The sequence below is a fragment of the Primulina eburnea genome, chromosome 3, assembly GCF_022965805.1.
Source record: "Primulina eburnea isolate SZY01 chromosome 3, ASM2296580v1, whole genome shotgun sequence".
NCBI classification, from domain to species: domain Eukaryota; kingdom Viridiplantae; phylum Streptophyta; class Magnoliopsida; order Lamiales; family Gesneriaceae; genus Primulina; species Primulina eburnea.
This window is the reverse complement of record NC_133103.1, coordinates 15,267,925-15,285,463: the sequence shown is the minus strand read 5'-3', so window position 1 is coordinate 15,285,463 and position 17,539 is coordinate 15,267,925. Positions and strand designations below refer to the sequence as shown.

General features: G+C 33.5%; 2 protein-coding genes across 6 annotated transcripts; one reads left to right on the top strand and one right to left on the bottom strand.

The window, feature by feature from the left end:
- The first annotated feature begins 4,854 nt into the window (after nt 1-4,854).
- LOC140826891 (F-box protein At3g07870-like) lies at nt 4,855-7,034 on the top strand. Of its 4 annotated transcripts, none has more exons than XM_073189426.1 (2): nt 4,855-4,943; nt 5,481-7,034. In XM_073189426.1, the coding sequence occupies exon 2, from the start codon at nt 5,544-5,546 to the stop codon at nt 6,843-6,845; it is 1,302 nt and encodes a 433-aa protein (XP_073045527.1). In that variant the 5' UTR covers nt 4,855-4,943; nt 5,481-5,543; the 3' UTR covers nt 6,846-7,034. The 4 variants fall into 4 exon arrangements, with proteins under 4 accessions (XP_073045527.1, XP_073045528.1, XP_073045529.1 ...); XM_073189427.1 differs by having other exon boundaries at nt 4,879-4,943; nt 5,486-7,034; XM_073189428.1 differs by having other exon boundaries at nt 4,895-4,932.
- Nucleotides 7,035-8,832: 1,798 nt separating this feature from the next.
- LOC140826890 (protein STICHEL-like) lies at nt 8,833-14,602 on the bottom strand. 2 transcript variants are annotated; one of them, XM_073189425.1, is made up of 7 exons: nt 12,027-14,602; nt 11,187-11,406; nt 10,550-11,101; nt 9,733-10,438; nt 9,311-9,392; nt 9,122-9,192; nt 8,833-8,998 (listed from the first exon to the last, which is right to left on the bottom strand). In XM_073189425.1, the coding sequence occupies exons 1-7, from the start codon at nt 14,115-14,117 to the stop codon at nt 8,986-8,988; spliced, it is 3,735 nt and encodes a 1,244-aa protein (XP_073045526.1). In that variant the 5' UTR covers nt 14,118-14,602; the 3' UTR covers nt 8,833-8,985. The 2 variants fall into 2 exon arrangements, with proteins under 2 accessions (XP_073045526.1, XP_073045525.1); XM_073189424.1 differs by having other exon boundaries at nt 8,837-9,192.
- Nucleotides 14,603-17,539: the final 2,937 nt, after the last annotated feature.

Here is a 17,539-nt window from a genome sequence, read left to right as displayed (position 1 = left end):
CTCAAAAGCACAGTTTGCTTGAAACCTCACAATTTTTATGAATAAAAAGGAATGTAAGATTTGCCTTCAGTTGAACCTCACTTTTCTGTGTTGTGTTTCTCTAAAACTTTTCTGTGTTGTGGGCGGTAGGTTGGACGGGAGAATCGATTTTGTGAATGTCCCTCTGTCCCCCTCTGTCCGTTGTTTTTTTAAATTAGACATTTAGCGACGGTTTGTTAAAATCCGTCGCTATTAGCGACGGATATTGAAAAACCGTGGCGAAACGTTGTTTTCAAAAAAAAAAAGAAAATGCACATGTGGGCGCCAGCTGACCCTGCACCCAAGGGTGCAGGGTAACATATCTCTATATATATATATTAGATCATCTCGATCGACCTCCCAGACGCCTGTAAACGTGACACAGAAAGTTGTGGCCGACCTCCCATGTCGATCTCAAAACATGTCTCGACCCGACCTCACAGATGATGATATCTCGCCAATTGGAAATGTCTCGGTGAAGCTCCCGAGCCGAGCTCTCGCAAAGTCCAGACTTCAGACGGGCTCCCACCTAGGAAAACTCGCACTCATACATTAACGGGTAGTCCATAGAAATAAAGCCCAACAAGGTAAAGCCCGCAATGATCTAATTTAATCTCGTCTTATATTCTGAAAATCTAAATCTACCAAATTAGAATTCTATTGTTCTCCTATAAATTTCAAGTTTCATTCATTGTTTATTCATTCATATTTTCACATTCTCTCAGCACACACATACTCTCGGCCCCTTTCTAACTTTATTGTTTGTGCTCCCCGATTTCACAGACCCGGTCCGAGCTCCCCAAGTGAATATCTGACCTCTCAACTATCATCTCGAATTTCAGCAACATCAATAATGATAAATAAAGTATTACCAAATTTAGGGATGAATAAATCTTTGCTTAAACAAAAAATACCAACACAACCGATTTAGTTCAAAAACTAGAATCAAACAAACTGAACCGAACTAAATTCCATTATTTTGGTCTGTATCCCAATATTCAAAGTTTTGGAACAATAAATTTTAAAAATAAGATTTTAGTTTAAAAACTAATAAACTTACGATTAAAAAAATGAAGTTTATGAACAAAATTGGTTGGCTTGGTTTAGCCTTTTTTTTTTGTACAAAATAACTAAAATTAAATCGAATGAACCGATTTGACCATATTTTTAAAAATAGAATTCAGATTTTTGAATTTCAACGAATCAAAATTTTGAATTTAAACAAATCTAATTTTTGAATTTGACCGATTTGGTTTGTTTATTTCAGTTTTACCAAGTTATTGTTAAAATTACTATTTATTTATTATCATTGTAAATTTTATTGATTTTGTATTTTTAAAATATTTTTGCTAATTTTAAATGTTTAGATATTATTACTGCTACAATTATTATTAATTTATTTCATATAATTCATAGTTATTTTCTTAATATTTAATTAGGGTGTGGTAGGGTTTAAGCACTCATTATGACCACATAGTCATATTCCATAATTTTATATATAATCTCTAAGTGGGAAGAGATATTGTAAGACTTTATATTACTAAATTTAATATAAAAGTTGAGTAAGTCTCTTGTGAGATGGTCTCATGAATTTTTATCTGTGAAACAGGTCAACCTTATCGATATTCACAATAAAAAATAATACTATTAGTATAAAATATTTGACCACGGAATTGATCCATGAGACTGTCTCACGAGAATTTTTATGATAAAAGTTTTATGTATTTTATAATTTTTTTTAAAATCCTCGAAATGCTTAATTCCACACTTATAAGTGGACGGTGATATATTATAGGAGAAAGCAAGAGATATTAATATAAAGAAAACTTTAATTCCACAATCCATATGTCTTCGAGAAGATATTGTCGCGGCATAATTGCAAGAGTTAAAAATATAAAATTTTAAAATATATTAATAAGCTAATACATCTTTATTTTTTAAAAATAAAACACATCACTCTTAGGTTATCAAAACTCACACAGATTTATCCTTCTCGTAAGAGGTTTTATGCTTGGATATTTTAAAAATACGAGGTCAAAAATGTATTAAATTTATATATAGTGTTTTTTCGTTTTTTTTTTTACTTGAGGGTGTTAATGCAATTACCCTACATACCATTTAGTTGAGTTTTTTGTTAGAAACATTTTGTGGAACCGATCACTTGTCGTTTTAATAAAACTATATTAGATGGTAACGATATGATTCTAATATTTTAAACCGTACAAATGAATATACACCACATTTCGATTATTATTAAACATAGATAATTATTGCACTCCAATAATCCATCTCCCATTAATTACACTCATTACTATCAACCAGAATCGAATCAAACCCGTGACTTTGACTTTAATACAATTGTATAACCGAACGCTTGCCGATTTAAAAATTGATATGATAAAAGATCATTTATATAGTTTTTTTTGAAAACTATCTTTTTTATTCGATTTATTCACTAATGAATCGACTTCAATTTTTTGTTGTTTTTTTAAATCGATTAATTTATTTTTGTCATATGAATGCCATTTGCTTAAATTTTCTTTTTCGTCATACGACAGTGGCGAAATAGAGTGATAATAAACTAGACCATTTCGCCTCTTTTCTGATAATAATCTAGACCATTTCATATGAGATAAATCGAAGTGATTACAGCTTTTCAACCATCCTTTCAATTGATTCATTTTATATTTCAAAACTCCTAATTTCAGATTTATCAAAATCTATAGTTAATGATAATAATGTAACTTTAATATTTTAAACTATATAACTGTTCAATCAACTCAATATAATAAAAACTACGTTGGTGCGTTTAGATTTATATATTCAAAGTTAAGGATTTCAAATCTATAATAACAAACCAATTGATTTTTTATGTTTTATGGTAAACTTCAAATTCATCATAATGTATAATAATTTTAAATCATTTGTTCAAATACTTTTCCAAATCTGAATCCTCTCACCTAAACTCAACCCAAAAGAATTTAGAATTTTTTGGACTAGTGTTCATGATCAAATGTATATTTTAAATAGAGAAAATATATGTTCAATTATCTGGTAATTATATTTTGAATAATTGATTCGAAATATGAAATGATACAGTGGTTATTTTCTAAAAACAATTACAGAAAACAGAGAAAAATTCAGCTCTGGTCACATTTTACCTTTTCTAAAATTACTTTCCTTTGAAATATAGATTTTGAACACGTCTCATGTATATTTTGAGTTATTATATATTGAAATTGTAAAACTTGATATATATATTTTAAAAAAAGTTTATCAGCAATTTGAAATCAAAAGATTCATACATCCAAATGAAAACTTATATAGAATCAATTTATTACTCTCCATTGGGTATCAAAATTAGGCCCAAATGAAAACTTATACAGAATCAATTTATTTCTCTCAATTGGGTATCAAAATTAGGCCTCGAATAAATAAATTAAATAATAATTTTTATTTTTTTAATGAATAATTCATTAAAATAATGTAGAAAAAATAATACAGTTACACTGACTAGGAGCATCATACAAAATCATAAAGCAGTAGGCAATAATTCGCTAAATCATAGTGTGCATGATATCATAATAATTCGGTGCACTACGAAGTACATGGATCTTGATCTTGTGAATCACTCTATCAACGTCCGGCACTTCATTGTCAAAGACCATCCTAGTTCTGATGCACCAAATATGATACACTGTCGCAGCAAGGACCACAGGTCACATCTTGTTCAAGATTGATGTTCCACGGTACACTCCTCTAAATGCATTGAGGACAGCCGCCGGAGATCTCATCAGCTTACTCATGCCTAGCCAGTTACAATTTTTTTTTTTAGTTTTTTAATAGTTTTTAAAAAAATAAAAACAAAATTTTAATGTGAACCGCTCTACAGTGAACTCTACACTTCCCTTCTCCGCCACAACCCATATGCAACCGGCGCCTCCACTGAGCAATGCCACCGCTGCCTCCCCCGCAGCCAAAAGAATATCCCTCTCCGGAATCGCCGGCTCCCGAGATCTACCACCATCATATATCATATTCTGCACCTCCCGAGATCTATCACCACCGAGCAACTCAGGCGCCACCAGCACCTACCTAGATCTACCACCACTATATATATCTCTCTCCTCGGAATCGCCGAGTTTCCCCATATCTGCAACCATCATCATCGTCTGCAACTCCGATCCACGCCGAATCCAAGAGAAAGAGGCGATTAGGCAGTGATAGGAGGGGAGTGCGGTGTGGCGTGTGGTACTGTGCGCGGGGTGCCTCTGCAATTCTATGGACAAACATTAGTGTTCTGGTAGAGAGAAGTTAAACAATTCTTTTTAAAAAAAATCCAGCTAGCCACCACATCACCTGCCACATTGATAGGTGCCTATGGTCGCTCACTTTTGTGAAACGGTCTCGTTAATCTTTATCTGTGAGATGGGTCAACCATACCGATATTCACAATAAAAAGTAATATTATTAGCATAAAAAAATAATATTTTTCATGGATGACCCAAATAAGAGATATGTCTCACAAAATATGACCGGTGAGACCATTTCACACAAGTTTTTGTCTTTATATAAATACATAAATCCATTTAAAATTTTCCATTATTTCAAGGGATAGTTTTCTAGGAAAAAAACCGTCGATCCATATATTTTGTACATGGATTTTGATTCATTGATTAAATTTTTATTTACGGATTTTTTTATGCAAGTTAAATAGTTATTCTATCAGTTATTCAAAAATCTTTATAAAAAACTATTTTAAAGAATTTATTTACAATATACAAAATATTATAAAAATAATTAATTTACGGCCAGATGAGATGGTGTCATAAAATTTATCCAAACCGAGTCATAAAAAGCAATTGCTACCGGCTAAAGCGAAAATACAAAGGGTGGGGGGCTTCCTCTTGCTCTGTGAGTTTACGGTACGCTGCTCTTTTTCATGTATCTTTGTTCTGTAGCTTTTCGTATGTGATGTTTTCTGTGTCAATTACACGGTCAGAATCGCAAGATTGGAACTTAAAGTTGCTATTTTTCAATTTATATGGCCACAATTGCAATGTTTAATAATGTTTTTTCTGCGATTCTGAGTTGGGTTATAGTTCTATGACAAGATCAGAGAATTGGAGATCAAGCTGGATCTCTAATGGGATTTTGATTATTAAAATATCGTGGGATACTCTTTGAACTTTGATGCACGAATTTTTATGGTTTTTGGAAATTTATAAAATTTTAGTGGTGTTCTTGGATTGTTGAGAAATACTGGGGTTTGCTCTGGATTTCAGTTAAAGACAGATATTTTCGACATAAACAACCTTCTCTTTTATGTTTTGTATCTTCGCTCTTGGAAGATCGCCTTTGCATTGCCATAGCTAGCTAGCACCAAACATATCATATATATTTTAAAACTACCCAATTTCATCGTGAAATGAATGTAATCTTGTTTCCTCCTTTGATTGCAGAACAGGATATGTAAGGCTGCGGATAAAACTACTCTTCCCTCACATACGGTGTTAGTTCGTTCGATGGAGATACACCGAAGCGAGAGACGTGGTAAATATCTTATGATTTTTGAAGAAAGAGCAAAGAACTGTGTGGATGAGCAGCAATGTGATGGCACTGCACCATTGATAACTAGACTAAGTGAGCCCATAGTACTTGAGTTGCCTGACCATGTATTATGTGATATTTTTTCAAGGCTTCCGTTGAAGAGTATATTTCACTGTAGTCGTGTTTGCAAGATGTTTCTACAATTAGTCAAGGATTCTTGTTTTATCGAGTTGCATCGTGCGAGATCATCTGTCTTAACAACCAATCTAATTTTTCAACACAGTCTGGGTCAGCTGAGCACTCGCCGCCTCTTTACCTTTAATCATGAGGAACCACCTTTATCCTTTTGCACCTGTGATGATCAAAATAAACATTATTGCTGTCATCATGGGCTATACACTTGGAATATCTCTGTGTTTACTTTTCATACCAGAAGACATGTTCTTGTTGGATCATGCGATGGACTGCTATGTTTGTATTTTGATTCATCACCAAAGCCTTTCTATGCTATCTGCAACCCTATTCGCCGCGAACAGATAAAGCTTCCTTGCCTCGCCATCTCGACTCCATTTAATACTTATGCAAACTATTCTGGATTTGGATATTGTCGGAAGACCAAGCAGTACAAGGTTATCAGTCTCATGTATCTTATATCCATTGACCCTTTGACCTCCGAAGAATCGAAAAGGTTGGTCGCTGATGTACACACACTTGGATCGGATTCATGGAGAAGGATTGAAAATGCCCCTTGGCCAAAACGCAAGTCGTTTGATCCTCTTCTGAATGACGCACTTCATTGGATAACCACCAGTTGCAAACCTTGTGAGCTTATAAGTTCATTTGACTTGGCAGCGGAAACGTTCAAGTTTGTCCCACCTCCAGCTCACTTCAGTCTACAGTACATCGACAAAATCTCCAGCATCAATATCGGTGTCCTCAAGAATTGCCTCTGCATATGCTACATTTACAAGGATACTGTCTTTGAGGTCTGGTTAATGAAAGAATATGGAGTTAAAGAATCATGGACCAGACAATTCAGAATTGACATGAAGACTTATACCGAGCTATCGATTGAGGATCTTCAACGACCAATCAAATTTTTGAACAATGGGGATCTATGGTTTATATCTGGGTCAGAATTTCTTGTTTCTTTCAGCCCTGCTAAAAGAACTTTCAAGGAACTGAGGCCAATAGGACCCGAAAAATCCGAGATTATTGCGCACAATTTGAGCTTCATATCTCCAAAGGATGTTGCGGGAGCAAATGCGCAAAACTGAAGAATTTAAACTTGCTAGCCATCCTACTTTTTTTCTTTAGTGATATAGCTGTTTCTTTCATGCCTTCCTTATGATTTGACTGAGTAACATATTTGAAATTCTTGATCACAAATAAGTGAAATAGCTTAATATAAATTGCAAACTCTAGCAAATAATACTTGTATTTACAAAAAAATTCCAGTTCAGATATTCTGTTGTAAATGTTGTTTCAATTTGTTAAAATAGTTATTATGATATTTTTTTATTTAACTTGTTTTTTTGAAAGACAATTTAACCAATGAATTTGTGGCTGAAAAATTGCTTAAAAGGTTTTATAACTGAATACCATTTCTTTTGAAACATGACTTAATATTATTTAAGGTAGATCGGTTTTGCATATTAATAATTTTTAGAATTTACTTTAGGTATTTTAAAAACCGAGAGGGAATCCCAAATTAATATTTAGGTGTTTTTTTTTTTTAAATTTTAAAAATTAATAGAGGGATTTTTAACAAATTACATCTGGGGATTAGGTTTTTTTCTTTAACCTAAATTGAAACCTTTATGCAACTATAGCACTAAAGGTGGTGGCACTAAATAGAGGGGTTTTTAAAACTGTACTTTGTATAACTTTTTTAGAGTCTTTTTATAAAAAAAAACTTTTTAAAAGTGAGGATAAGATTTGTGGTACCTTTTGAAGTACCAGTAATTTTGCACATAGTATTGATATATTTTAATTAGTATTTTTAATTTTCGCAATTTAAAATAAATTGAAAAAATATTCGTTTTAGTGTAAAATTTGAAGAAACAGTCACAAATCTGTTTTTATGAGACGGGTAAATCCTATCCATGTTTATAATAAAAAATAATATTTTGTTATGAAAAATAATTTGTTTTCATGAGTGACCCAAATAAAAGATTTATCTCAAAAAATTGACCCGTAAAACTATCTCATTAAAATTTTGTGAAATTTGAAATATACAAAATGGAGATAAAGCTTTGGATTTGGTGCAAAAATACATTATTTTTTTGCATATTTGTTCAAAAGCAGAGTTGTAGCTCAAAGATCAAAGATGATCTTAAAGATTTACTTTATTTGTATCTCAATATTGTAATATATATTTTATTTTATTAAAAGACCAAACTCTTTAATAATAATAATAATGATAATAATATATATATATATACTATATTATTAAATGTGAGACTTTAGAGTAACTACTTCAGAGGACATCAAAATATTAATTCTATAATTACCTTTCTTATCCTACTAAAAAACCTTCTCAAATCACTCCATATTTTACATTTAAAAAAATCTAAACGAAACTTCTTTTTTAAATCGAACATCTCTTCTAAATTGAAAATAATTTCGTGTTAATTTTTTATTATTATTTGATCAAATTAAGAAAAATAATAATACATATAACATGTATGTATCTTTTAATAGTATATATAATGGTCGAAATTCTTAGTAGTTCAATTTTGCGACATCAATTAATTATTACAAAAATATCTTATTAATTTAGATATGTAATGTTTTGCATATAATTTACTTATAAGTACAATATCTAATCTACTTTAAAAATTCAAAAATTCATATATTACTTTTACGAAACACATATTTAATATAATTGCATTATTATTTTCTAAATAATAATTTAAAAATTACAACAAAATTTTATGAATCAATTCGATTGATTAATTATCATGATCTATATACGTAATAGTCATTATTTTACACACACATCTAGTACACATTGTTCGTTAGTCATATATAATCACACTTTGTTCTACTAATTGATTTTTTTAAAAATATATATATCCACTTAGAAAAATAATACATTTCATTTAATAAAAAATATCATAAAAAGATATTTTAGTACATTGATAATTTATTCATAATTATCATATCTCAATCATTTTCTAAAGTTCAAATATTCACACATTATCTTTTAAAAATTACATATTAAATATAGTTGTATAATTATGACCCCAAAAATAATTACAAAACATAACATAATAATAAAAAATCTCGCGAAAAAAAAAATACATTTGGTATTAAAAAAAATACTGATACATACATAGCACAAGGCTCAAACTAGTGGTATGTTGATGCGGTGATTTAACAGCAGCAGAAAGAATAGCTTCCCAGTCCCAGCGTTCAATTCTTATTTCTATCATATAACACAGGAAAAATTTACACAAATACAGAAGCCAAATGGTTAATTTCCAAAGAATGAAAGAAAAAATTGGAAACATAAACATTTCAATACTCTTTTTTATTTTATCTATTGTACCCTTTGTCTTTCTTCCATCTTGCACATACTCCAAACCATGAAAATCGTCGAATTCTGCGTGCCCGTGTAGCCTGGAATTGAAACATATCATATATTGAAGGATCAACACACAGAACTTAGAAACAAACAAAGAAAAGAAAAGGTTAAATTTCGCAAATGCAAGTGTGAACAAGGAATGAAGCAGCCTACCTTTCCCCGTCCGAGAGGTTGGCTGCTGTTCCAACAGAACACACCACTGAAACCGGCATTTTGTGATCCAGAATCGTATGCACTGTATAAGGCACCAAAAAACTTTACAGAAAATCCTTTTCCAAATGACAAGTTTTGATGCATTTTACGTCAATACATCTTTATAATGCCATAAAATGGAAATAGAAGGCCTTAACAAATATCAAAGCAAAAAAAGAAAGGAAATTGCTCTATCTATCACTAATTAAATTCTGGTGGAGAATATTTCACTCACACAAAAGATAACGGCACTTGAAAATAAGATCCTAGGAGTAATCTAACTAAAATCACCTTTGGAGGCACCGAAAAACTCGAAATATTAACATATAGACAAGCTAATAACTTACTCGAAATAGCAATATATAGACAAGCTAATAACTTACATATTTTCTTTGCCAAAATCTCTCGCAAAGCTACTGTTATGCAACATGCTTTGAGCAATGAGATGCTCATTGATCCTCTTAGTAGTCCGGTCCTTCTCAGATGCCATTCCATCATTCATTTTTGAAGCCGTGATTTCATAGCTAAACTCATCTTGCCAGTGCTGGGATGGTAAATTTTCTGAATTCATTAGCTTCACATGATTTTGATGAAATGAACCAGCCTGAGTCAGATTATAATTCCGTTCAGCTTTCGAATGAGCCATTGACCCCGAAATGCCTGTCTCATTAGCCTGTGACAGTGCACTTTCTAATCTTGGATCACGCATGATGGATTCAATTCTCTGCATTGGAAGAAGCGGCTTGCTCTCTCTTGAAGTGCTTGATTTATCATTTCCTTTGGCAGATTCAAACTGCCTCGTTTGATTAACTTTGCACTCATTATAGATTAACTCTTCCAACTTCAACGACTCCAAATTAAGACCAGAATTGCTTTCTGTTCTTTTCGAGCATGTTAGTTTCTTTTTCGGGGTAGTGAATATGTATTTCTTGATCTGCTTCTGACCCAAAGAATCTGGTAAAAGGATGATTTCAACCTCAACATTGTGTTGTAAAACGATTTGGAACAAATTAGCGATACTGCTTAGATAACCTTCTGCTCTGGTTTTAATAGCACTATCTTGGAATGCAACATAAGCAACAAATCCACCTGCAAACAGAAATAATATACATCAGGAGTGCAAAAGAAAACCACTTCAAAAAGCTACTTTCTCTGGCAAACTGCGGGTCATAATGTTTTCTTTTAGGTGAAAAATCTCACCTTTAACTTCAGAAATGCATACAAGCTTTCCATGAGAAGAAAGCAGTTGTCTCAGAGTCTCAGAATGGCATTTCTCAATACACAGGACCCAAATATCCGCCAACACCTTTGAGTCCATGTATCTCAAAGCAGTTTTTCGATTTCCACAATCATATTGAGAGAGAACCAATGCCTCACCATTTACGAATTGGTTGGCATTAGGATCACTACTGGCAGCATCAAATGATATTGGATCATCGATTCTCGTTATATTCTGGTTAGCTGATACTGAAAACGATACTTCAGAACCTGATTTTTCAGGTGCAAGTTGTTCATCAGTCTGCCTTTGGGCAGAAGATCCTCCGAACATTTTTATACGGTCCTCCTCCGTTGTTTGGAAGCTCTGTCGTCTACTACTGACCGAGTTGGCTTGACCGAGTGAAGGGCCAGAACTTAATTGTAACAGGGTTGCTGTGAACCACGTTGACCGTTCGGTTGATACCCTCAGATGCTTCTCCGACTCAGAGAGAATCGTCAACACATGCTTGAGTGTGTCTAATTCTCTTTCCGACACTGAAATTACTAAAGTTTAAAGTACATTCTAAAATAAGAAGCATCCAGAGAACCATAAAGAAAGAATAAACAGAGTCTCACTTACAAATTCGTCCAGCAAAGAAAGAATCATTGTTCTTAGAATCGACATTCGAGCAAGTTCCAGCAATAATATCCACAATAAGAGTTGCCATTCGAGACGTTAAAACTACAGGATCATGACCTGCATTCATCAATTCTCTGGCTCTCTTCACTGTTTCAGTAGCATTTGATGTCATGGCTAATTCCAAAAGATTCAGCAATCTATCATCAGGAACAGCCCCAATCTACAAAAAAGGAAGCAGTTTACATAACTTGGTTTGATTCAATCAATGGATCCACCTGATAAGAAATCATCTACACCCAAGTGCATTTGCTTGCCTTCTGAGTTCTCCAACTCGGACATTAATTGAACAGTTTCCTTTCACAATGCAGTTACCATAATATATTATTAAAGATATAGGGGGCTAAGCCAAAGGCAATAGTTCGTGGCAGTGATGTAACTCCCTAATAGATAAGCACCTCCTTTCAATCGTTATGCCTAATAGAGCAAATATTACTTCCTAACAATCTGCCCTTGATAGTCCTCCAAATTACAACTCATGTGAATGAAACATGTGGTCTCTCTGATACCACTTATAGGATTGAGTGTTTACTGCTCAACAAAAGTTATGTCTAGTGATAGTAATCCAACTAAAATCTTTGTAACCTTGTAACAGCTTTAGCACCATGTTTAGATTGATATGCAAGTAAGGAGAATTATAGCTTCCCACAACTTATGTATATGTGCGATACTAAAACCATTCAGGGAGCAAGCATTAAAAAACTGTTAAGTATCACAGTGATCAGAGGAAAAACACTACAATTATCGATTGGATTTTAAGAAGAAATGTGAATGAAAACTCACAAGTTTATTCACCATGGACGTGGTGATTCTTTTCCCAAACAGGGTCAGCTGATCTAACATAGTTTCTGCAACTTGTGGCGAACCATCTGCATTTGAAGCAATCAAATCTAATGCATCTGATTCAACATATAAGTTTTCATCATCAACAATTTTCCTGAGTCGAGCAATTATGTCGCAAATGCTAACTTTGTTAAAAGTAATTCTTTGACACCGAGACAACATAGTATGATGCACATTATCAATATCAGTCGTTATGAGTATGAAAACTACATGCTGCAGGAGTTTCTCAAGAAGTCGAAGTAGTGACAGCCATGTCTTTGAAGGCAATAGGTGACACTTGTCGACAACATAAACCTTGTACTTAAGAAGAGTAGATTGCTTTTCCCTCAGAAGGTTTCTCAAAAGATTTTCAATTGTTTCAATTCCTTTCTTATCAGAACCATCAACTTCGATAAGGTCACAGACATTGCCAGATATCAAATCGACACATTCTCTACAGACCCCACAAGGCTTTGGATCTTTAGTGGCAAGGCAATTCAGAGCAGCAGCAAAAATTCTTGCAGATGAACTTTTTCCAGTTCCATGTGGACCTTGAAAAAGATAAAAGGGGGCGATTCTTCCTCTTGAAATTGCACTCTTGAGGGACTGAACAACTATGTTTTGCCCAATCAAGTCCTCAAAAAGCATCGGTCTATATTTGTGACTGAGATTTATGACAGTTTGAGGAGATTCTTTCCTTAGAATTCCCGAATTAGGTGCCACTAGCTCGAACCTGTCTCGAATTCTACAACTTGAAGACTGCCTTTTTCCATCCAATCTGCTCAAAGCCTCCAAATCAAGCTCCCCAAAATTTGACGAGGACTCGTGATCACTGTGCTCGTTTCCGAAAGATGATCCTCCTCTATCGTCACCGCTATTGGTGAGAAGGGATAGGACATTTTTAGCTGTTGTCCGAGAAGCCAGTCTCCTCTTGTTGGAAGCCGTAGATGTCCTGTGACGTCTTCTTTGATCACTCCTTTGACTTCCACACAGAATGCTGCCTCGTTTTCTCCTTAAAGTTTCAGAAAGAGATGGAGAATAGCTATTCCCATATCCTACTCTAGACTTCCTTGTTAACTTTTTCGACCAATAACAAGGAATCCCACACCTCTGTTGGACGGAAAAATCCACTTGATCATCTGCTGCATCATCTCCCATGGTTGGATTGTGGGGCATGATAGCACTTGAATCTTTAAAGCCATAATCATTATAGGAACTCGTGGACAATGTTGGAGTACTATGTGAAGCGGAATCTTCCTCTTTCCTATGAATTTGTCTCATCGAAGAACGAGCTAGGAAGGAATTACATTCATCCTCTGTATCATCAGAATGATAAACCAAACTGACCAAACCATCCCTCTTTACACCCGCATCAGTCAAATTTTCTACCATGTTCTTGACACAACACCTACTCAATAATATCTGTTTCTGCAATTTATCATTAGAACGAAGCAAACTGTTATTAGAATTATTACTTCTCTTCGATTCCCTAATTGTATGTCGAATGGCAGGAACAACAACAGTATCTTTACACTTGAAAATCGAAGAATCACACCCATCACTCAAATATGCAAAACGCTTGGAATCATTTCCCAAAAGTTTCCTTTCGCGATTTGAGTATTCCAAATCAACACTCTCCTCATGACTCGAATGCCGCCTTTCATCATTCCCATTCTCAACGTCACCATCCTTTTCACTCTCGGATTTCGAGCTCCAATTGTACAAAAACACCTTCGTTTCTTTCTCTTTCACATAAACATTGCCTCTATTAACATAATTATCACAACTACCACAATTGGTATTGCTTTCCACATGCAGTGGGGTTTGCAAGAACTGTACAGAGGGATCAGGAATAGCACTAGCATCATTGTCGCCCTTCTTGTAGTGATGCATATAATGATTCTTGCCGAGGGACCTCGCAGAACTCATCGGAGAACGCCAAGACGAGGATGTCCCGGGGTCCCGCGACACTCGAGCTCCCTTTCGAATTTGAGTCAATTCTTTCTTCAAAGTCAGTCTACCTGGATCAATCCCACCACCACCACCCACCATTCCTCCTATAAAGGCACTATTTTGACAACGCTAACCACTTCACCACCACCAGAGAGTAGAAACAAATAACAAGAAGCACAGTTACATACGTAAATGCACGTGAAAATTCAAAACAAGGTGTCAAAAACCAAGAAAATGTGTCTTTTTGCACAATTGAGAGAGGGGATTAGATAGATCTCACAGGTTTTAATTCCTTCTTTATGAATTTTTTTCTCAACAACCATTTAATAAGGGGTGGTCTGAAATTAAGAATGTACAGCTAGTGAGGTATAAGTAGACAAGCAGGAGAAGGAATACAACTTGTAGGGTCTGATTTTAAATGTTGTAAAAGAAAAATAAAAACAGAAGAAGATGAATAACTGCATGTATGTATGCAGGGAACAAATATTTTATTTTTCATTGTTTGTTTGCTTGTTTGGAAGCAAACCAAATCCACATTGTTTGTTTGCTTGTTTGGTTTCACGAAATCGAAGAGAATGAAAAGGCATTTCCTCCTGTTAGGATAGCGAGGGCTGTCCAGCTGAGAAAGAACAGATTTTGATGCTCTTGCCACTGATTTCCTTGACAACGTTGATGTGTCTAGGAGTTGTGTATTTAAAGAACACTTTGGAGCCACAACACTCTTAATTATGCAAAAAATTGTAAATTAAATGGATTAAGGTAACATTATAGACAAAATTGTCATTAACTATGTAAATATAATAAATTTTACTCCACACTGACTTTTATTACATTTATGTGATTAATTATGATAAAATTTCAAAATATTTTTTTCTTAATTTACCCACTAGATTTAAGGAAAATTATTTTGATAGATTTACTATAAAGTTACATAAAATCTAATTGAATTAAAACTTTAGCCCACATGTAAGTTTTATGTCACCATATTTTTTTTGTACATAATTTACATTTGGGTCAAACTTGAAAATTTCCTCAATTAGGTTTTTTAATAATTTTTTTAATTAAATTTCTTGTAGTAAAACTTGTTAATTTATCTGATATAAGTTGTGATATCCCTGAACAACGGGGATAATTACATAGTCTAGTAAGAAAGAACAAACCATATGCCATATATGAATTCAGTGAACTTATAAATGAGGTAGATATTTATGAAAAGTGGAAGCAATCTAATCGACTATGCGTTATGTTCATAAACACCAAGATCTCTGTTAATATTCGTGGTTCGATTGAAGGGTATGAGAATGACAAGGACCTACTTAAAACAATTGACAAACAATTTGCAACTTTAGACAAAGCACTTGCCAGTACCCTAATAATGGAATTCTCTTAATTAAGGCATACAAGTGTGAAAGGTATGTGAGAGCATATCATGAAGATGAGAGACAAGTGGCTCGATTGAAAACACTTAAAGTGGAAATATCTGATAAATTTCTTTCGTACTTCATTTCATGGACTCTTCCACAATAATATAGACTCTCAAAATTTCTTGCAATATCTGTAAGGATAAGTGATCGATCAATAAATTGATGATCATGTGTGTTCAAGAAGTAGGAAGGTTGTCGATGAAGAAGAGTGATAATATTTTATTGACTAAAGTCTAAGAATTAAACCAAAGTCAAGGGAAAAGTTAAAGGAAAAATTCCATCTCAACCTGACATAACAAAGATCAAGTATTTATTCGATAAAAGGAGGGGATAATGAAGAACGATTGTACCAAATTTAAAGATTGGTTTGAGAATAAAAGATATTTATATTTCATTTGTTTGTTATTAATTTAATATAGTGAATATGATTTATAACACGTGATGGATTTACTCTGGTTCTACAATCCATATCACAAATATATTGTAGGGTATGGAAAGCCTAAGGAAGTCATGGGAAGCGAGCGTAACATCTATTCCGGAAACAATATGCGTTCACGTGTGAAAACTATAAAGACTTGCAATTTAGTATTGAATAATGATTTAATTTTTGTTTTGGAGAAATCATTCTATGTTCCAAGTTTTTCTATAACTTTAATTTCATTTTCAAGTTTTGTACCGATTGAATACTTATTTTAATTTTTGAATAATTCTATGAATTTATTTTATAAATCAAATTTTGTTGGGAATGATACAATGGTTGATGATTTTTTTTCATTTTCTTTGCAAAATGATATCAAAACCAATATGTATGTTCAAGCGATATTAAAATATGTATTATAAATAAAGATTTTTCTATATTGTGATACTTAGGGGTGAGAAAAAATAACGAAATACTGAAAAAAATATCGAACTTACCGAAAAAATCGGTATACCGAAAATACCGTACGGAAATTTTCGGTATCGGTACAAAATTTTTTTTTGGTATTTCGGTATACCGAAAATAATTTTTTATTATTATTTTTTAAAATTTAAGTTCGGTATATCGAAAAAATGTCGGTATACCGAAAATGTTTTCGGTATATACATATATTTTTTTGGTATACCGACAAAATTTTCGGTGTCGGTACGATACTGGTATGAACTTTTTTCATATCGAAAATTCGGTATACCGAATTTTCGGTATCGGTATGGAAAAATTCCATACCGATATTTACGGTACAATATACGGTACCGTAGTTCGGTACGGTATACCGTACCGTACCCACCCGTAGTGACACCGGAGAGAGATTGAGACATATCTCCATTGAGGATTAAGAGATTAGTAAATGATGTAGTACTTAATACTTTAGATTTTACTAATGTTGATATTTGTGTGGATTGTATCAAGGGTAAGCACATTAAAAAAATCAAAAAAGAGTGCCAAGTGGAGTAGCAGCAAATTGTTAGAGATCATACATATTGATATGTTGAGTGTAATAATTGTCTTTGCTTAGTAGAGCGATCGAACCGTGTTGCTTGAGCTGCTTTGTAGTTTAAAAGATTTGAGTTGCACTATTACCACTAGCTATAGCTTTTGGTAAAGCGGTAAGCACTCGGTTCTACAATTGGTATCAGAGCCAAGGTAACGGGTTCGATTCTCATTGATTGCAAAGAGTACAATTATTGAGAGGGAGATTGTTGGGTGCAATAATTGTCCTTACTTGGTAGAGCGATCGAACCGTGGTGATTGAGCTGCTTTGCGGTTTAAAAAATTTGAGTTACATCATTACCACTAGCTATAGCTTTTGGTAAAGCGGTAAACACTCGGTCCTACAAGATATATGTTGTCCAGACATGGACATGCAAAGTCCAAAATATTTAATCATTTTCATTGATGATTACTTACGATACATGTATATCTACTTACTTCATAATAATCACGAAGCTTTTGATACCTTTAAAGTTTTTAAAGTTGAATTAGGAAAAACAATGTGATAAACAAATTAAGATCGTGAGGTCTGATAGAAGTGATGAATATAATGGTAGATACACTGAAAATTGACAAGCTCTTGGGCAATTTGCGAAGTTTCTTCAAGAAAATGTGATTTTTTGTTCAAT